The sequence below is a fragment of the Hyla sarda genome, chromosome 7 (assembly GCF_029499605.1).
Source record: "Hyla sarda isolate aHylSar1 chromosome 7, aHylSar1.hap1, whole genome shotgun sequence".
NCBI lineage: Eukaryota > Metazoa > Chordata > Amphibia > Anura > Hylidae > Hyla > Hyla sarda.
In genome coordinates this window covers 116822884-116828997 of record NC_079195.1, presented here as the reverse complement: position 1 = coordinate 116828997, position 6114 = coordinate 116822884, and the positions used below count along the sequence as shown (strand labels likewise).

Sequence of the window (6114 nt, the reverse complement as noted above, 5' to 3'; positions counted from 1 at the left end):
GATGTCACAGTACAGAGATAATACACACAGTGATGTCACAGTACAGGAATAATACACAGTGATGTCACAGTACAGGAATAATACACAGTGATGTCACAGTACAGGGATAATATACAGAGTGATGTCACAGTACAGGGATAATATACAGAGTGATGTCACAGTACAGGGATAATATACAGAGGGATGTCACAGTACAGGGATAATACACAGTAATGTCACAGTACAGAGATAATACACAGTGATGTCACAGTACATGGATAATACACAGTGATGTCACAGTACAGGGATAATACACACAGTGATGTCACAGTACAGGGATAATATACAGAGTGATGTCACAGTACAGGGATAATATACAGAGTGATGTCACAGTGCAGGGATAATACACAGTGATGTCACATTACAGGGACAATACACAGTGATGTCACAGTACAGGGATAATACACAGTGATGTCACAGTACAGGGATAATACACACAGTGATGTCACAGTACAGGGATAATACACAGAGTGATGGCACAGTACAGAGATAATACACAGTGACGTCACAGTACAGGTATAATACACAGTGACGGCACAGTACAGAGTTAATACACAGTGATGTCACATTACAGGGATAATACACAGAGTGATGGCACAGTACAGAGATAATATACAGTGATGTCACAGTACAGGGATAATACACACAGTGATGTCACAGTACAGGGATAATACACAGAGTGATGGCACAGTACAGAGATAATACACAGTGACGTCACAGTACAGGGATAATACACAGTGAATAAAGCAGGGCCTCATGTTCAGGTTTCGCCTAAGGCCTCACAAACTCTAGAGCCGCCTCTGGTTGGCCCTACCATGGGACCCGGTGGGACCATAAGTCCCAGGTGGCACTTTTCAGGGGCGGCATTTTGCTGCCCCCTTTTTTTTTTGTGCCTAGTAGGTTCATGGTAGGGTTGGCGCCGTCGCTGCTCACTGTTCTAAAGCAGCTGCGGGGTATAATAGCGCAGCGGGCACTTTAGACAGTGAGTCTGCCACCGGCCGACTGGGGTCTGACGAGGGACGTCGCACAAGTGACGTACTTCTGCAGACCCGCTCAGGAGGACGTCAGTGACGTCACTCGTCAGGCCGCTGCCGGAGAGAAGCGCTGTGCAGGGCAGGTACGTGTGTCTCTCTGTGTGTCTGTGTCTGTCTGTGTGTTTGGGGGGGGCTATGGCTACCTAATGTGAGGAATCTATGCTACCTAATGTGGGGAAACTATGTTACCTAATGTGGGGAATCTGTGCTCCTAATGTGGGGAAACTATGCTACCTAATGTGGGGAAAGTATGCTACCTAATGTGGGGAAAGTATGCTACCTAATGTGGGGAAGCTATGCTACCTAATGTGGGGAAACTATGTTACCTAATGTGGGGAATCTGTGCTACCTAATGTGGGGAAACTATGCTACCTAATGTGGGGAAACTATGTTACCTAATGTGGGGAATCTGTGCTACCTAATGTGGGCAAACTATGCTACCTAATGTGGGGAAACAATGTTACCTAATGTGGGGAAACTATGTTACCTGATGTGGGGAATTTGTGCTACCTAATGTGGGGAAACTATGCTACCTAATGTGGGGAAACTATGTTACCTAATGTGGGGAATCTGTGCTACCTAATGTGGGAAAACTATGCTACCTAATGTGGGGAAACTATGTTACCTAATGTGGGGAATCTGTGCTACCTATTGTGGGGAAACTATGCTACCTAATGTGGGGAAACTATGCTACCTAATGTGGGCAAACTATGCTACCTAATGTGGGGAAACTGCTACCTAATGTAGGGAATCTATGCTACCTAATGTGGGGAAACTATGCTACCTAATGTGGGGAAACTATGCTACCTAATGTGAGGAAACTATGCTACCTAATGTGGGGAATCTATGCTACCTAATGTGGGGAATCTATGCTACCTAATGTGGGGGGCTTGAATGAGCTGCGGCATATGGGAGGTCTTAATAAATAATTAGAAACTTATACAGCAAGTGACATATGGGGGTCCACCTGAGTAAGTGACATATGGAGGGGGGGTGCTGAACAATTGATGTTTTTTTTGGGGGGGGGGCACAGGCACATTCTTTGCACAAGGGCCCTCTGCTGTCTGTGTCCGTCCCTGGGTAGAGAATAAGGGGTAAAGTGGAACATAGAACAAATGCAGTTATTTTTTTCTTAATTTATTTTTAATGAAGTAAACGAGATAAAGGTAAGCAATGACTTTTCCTCAGTCTGAAGCGCGGTCCTCATCGGCAGGAAGCAGTGAGGAGGAGGAGGATGACGGAGGTTCTGATTCCATCTCTGCTTCTTTTTCGTCCCTCTCTATATATATAGGGCCGTGGCCATGAAGAAGGCCCCTCCGATGACTGCCATTATGGTGCAGGTCATGAGGGCATACTCCAGGCTGCGGTATTTCAGAAGAGGGGATTTGGCATATCCTCGTTCGTAGGTGTCAGATATCAGGCCGATGAGGTACGGGCTGCCGGCGTCACCTAGGAGGTGATAGATTGTCATCTGCACGGCCAGGGCTGAAGATCTCCTCCACGGAGTTACTACTTTTAGTATAATGTCAGATATGAGGGTGAAATTTACTGACAGAAGCGTCTCTCCGATGAAGATGAAAATGTTGGTGGCAACGAGGCTGATGTTGCCAAAAGTCAATGCCAACAGAAGAAAAGGGGCGGAGAGCATCATCGCGCATCCACACACAAGCGGGTCCGCCCGTGGGTTGGATTTGCGATATCTTTTACTTATCTCCGTCCCTGCTACAACTCCCAGAATGCCGGAAACGACTGTAACCACACCAAATATTAGGATGTCGTGATAGTCACACGGTTCAGCACGGCAAGGGTCCTTCTCTTGTAGGAGTGTTTGTGCGTGGGTCAGGTATGACGGACCCCATACACCTATGGCTCCCACTATGAAGGATACAGCCGTCGATCCCATGGTGGTTAACATGAAGCTTCGATTTTTAAATAGTTTTTTCAGATCTGTCGCCCATTTGGCAAACTTCTGGGATTTGTTGTTCTTCTTCCCGTTTGTAGTCGTTCTTGGAAGCTCCTTTGTGACCAAAATCATCAAAGCCACAGCTATGAGGCCCAGGCCAGGGGTGACCCGAAATGCCCAGTGCCAATCGCCCCTTGCTGCATTAGTCACTTTGGGCCCGATGATGTATCCTAGTCCGCAGCCTACAGGTATGACGGAGTAAAACACGTTCAGCATGCGGGTCCGCTGGTCACTTGTAAAAAGGTCTGCAATGATGGAGGGGGCGATGGTGCAGAAAGTCGCCTCTCCGGCTCCAACCAGTCCACTCGTCAGCAGGAAGAGCAGGAAATATCCGTCAGGGATGAATGACAGGGTAAGTGTCATGCTCAGCCAAACGATGACTCCTGCGCAAACAGTATATTTCTTATTACAGTGGTCGCCCAAATATCCGGCAATTGGTGCGACCAGCACGTAGCTTCCAATGAACAATGTATTCAATAAGCCGGACAGACTAGCATTGGTGTCATATGCTTTCTGTATATAAGGCAGCACCCCCGCCACGCTGGAGCGATTTGCATAGATGAGCAAATTAACAAAGGCGAGGATCACTACGGTGATGATGGAACGTGCGGTGGACATCACGCTTAGAGATGGCAGGTTCTGCCTCTCAGGGATATCACCCTTTTCTACATCCATATCACTATGGTCCTCCATTGCTTCTTCCTCCTCCTTAAGCAATGGGTCTTGTGGAGAGGCCATGGTCGCAGGTCAGAGCCTGAAAACACTAGAGAGAGAGAGAGAGATAAGTGAACACATTAGACAACATGTCATCATTCCTGTCATTATACAATAGATCCTTCATACAGAGCAGAAATGTCCAGCACAGAACCACAAGATAACACTAAGACCATCGCAGCCTCAGAAGAAGACGCTTCTCTATAAGTGTTTTATATGGAGACATCTTCCCTGAGGTTACCAATGTCTGATAACCCTGAACCTGTCCTGTCCTAGTAATATCTGATAACCCTGAACCTGTCCGGTCCTAGTAATATCTGATAACCCTGAACCTGTCCGGTCCTAGTAATATCTGATAACCCTGCACCTGTCCGGTCCTAGTAATATCTGATAACCCTGAACCTGTCCGGTCCTAGTAATATCTGATAACCCTCAACCTGTCCGGTCCTAGTAATATCTGATAACCCTCAACCTGTCCGGTCCTAGTAATATCTGATAACCCTGAACCTGTCCGGTCCTAGTAATATCTGATAACTCTGAACCTGTCCGGTCCTAGTAATATCTGACAACCCTGATTCTGTCCGGTCCTAGTAATATCTGATAACCCTAAACCTGTCCGGTCCTAGTAATATCTGATAACCCTGAACCTGTCCGGTCCTAGTAATATCTGATAACCCTGAACCTGTCCGGTCCTAGTAATATCTGATAACCCTGAACCTGTCCGGCCCTAGTAATATCTGATAACCCTGAACCTGTCCGGCCCTAGTAATATCTGATAACCCTGAACCTGTCCGGTCCTAGTAATATCTGATAACCCTGAACCTGTCCGGTCCTAGTAATATCTGATAACCCTGAACCTGTCCGGTCCTAGAAATATCTGATAACCCTAAACCTGTCCGGTCCTAGTAATATCTGATAACCCTGAACCTGTCCAGTCCTAGTAATATCTGATAACCCTGAACCTGTCCGGTCCTAGTAATATCTGATAACCCTGAACCTGTCCGGTCCTAGTAATATCTGATAACCCTGAACCTGTCCGGCCCTAGTAATATCTGATAACCCTGAACCTGTCCGGTCCTAGTAATATCTGACAACCCTGATTCTGTCCGGTGATAGTAATATCTGATAACCCTGAACCTGTCCGGTCCTAGTAATATCTGATAACCCTGAACCTGTTCGGTCCTAGTAATATCTGATAACCCTGAACCTGTCCGGTCCTAGTAATATCTGATAAACCTGAACCTCTCCGGTCATAGTAATATCTGATAACCCTGAATCTGTCCCAGTAATGGCGGATAATAAGGGCTTGGCTGTATGGTCACTGGGCCATGTGAACTTCCTACTGTAGATACAATTGGGCTATCCTGCTATATACATTTACTAATAATGAACCTACCCCACCTCATTGGGATCTATCCGTCCCCTATATGACTTTCTGCCACTAGTTGATTTGAAAATTTTCCCTTTCGGAGTACCTGGAGTATTTCTATTGTTAGTACACACAGAATTCTATTATATAATATTATATTTCTGCCCTAATCTTTCTGTTATTCTTTTACTACACCACCAAATCTTTCTCATAGACTTATATCTTTTAGAACTTCATGAATTAGGACTCTTTTTCTTGGGGGCTTTTTTGGGCATAATTGCATTTTAGCAATTTTGCAAGAAAAAGCTCTGGTCATGATACTATCTGTGCGTTTTATTATGTTTAATGCCTAAGCCAAGTATTGTCACAATGCTATGAGGAATATAACTTTTGTTACTTCTTTTGGAAATTAATTTCTTGTTTTTTTTTTTGCTAAAAAAAAAAAGCAACAGCAATAAAAAAAAAACTGTCAAACAAAAAGCCCTGTGTATGTATGAATAGAAGAGGCTGAGACTTACCTTGTGGTTCTCTCTTCAGACAAGAAACGGTCAAAATCTTGAATTCTCTATCGCAAATAGAAACTCTCTAAGAAACACTTTGCACCACAGGTTGTGAATGCAAAACACACTGAAGAGACTGAGGCCGGTGCGCACCTCCTTGTACAGCTTACGGTGACATCATCACAAGCATGTGTGACATCACAGGGTTCTAAACCATCTTCAGGTATGTGTATATCTGTATAGTAAATGTGAGTAGCCATATTATTCCAGTGATGCAGATTGTAATACCTTTTTTATTGGACTAACAGAATTTTGTAGAGACAAACTTTTGGGATTCCTCCCTGATAATTTATAAAGTCCTTTGATCATTAGTCCTTGACTATTGGACTTGATAAAGGGAGGAATCCTGAAAGCTTGTCTCTACAAAATTCTGTTAAATCAAAAAATATGTTGCAGTCTCTTGTAATACCTTTTTTATTGGACTGTGTGTATATA

General features: G+C 44.7%; 1 protein-coding gene across 1 annotated transcript; it reads right to left on the bottom strand.

The window, feature by feature from the left end:
* Positions 1 to 2232: 2232 nt before the first annotated feature.
* Positions 2233 to 5845, bottom strand: LOC130281899 (protein spinster homolog 1-like). Its single transcript, XM_056529634.1, has 2 exons — positions 5638 to 5845; positions 2233 to 3799 (listed from the first exon to the last, which is right to left on the bottom strand). Exon 2 carries the CDS (start codon positions 3772 to 3774, stop codon positions 2353 to 2355), a length of 1422 nt encoding a protein of 473 aa, XP_056385609.1. The 5' UTR covers positions 3775 to 3799; positions 5638 to 5845; the 3' UTR covers positions 2233 to 2352.
* Between the last annotated feature and the right edge of the window lie 269 nt (positions 5846 to 6114).

Bases quoted from the DNA above. Each gene is read 5' to 3' on its own strand.
- LOC130281899 (XM_056529634.1), bottom strand. From the start codon at position 3,774: ATGGCCTCTCCACAAGACCCATTGCTTAAGGAGGAGGAAGAAGCAATG.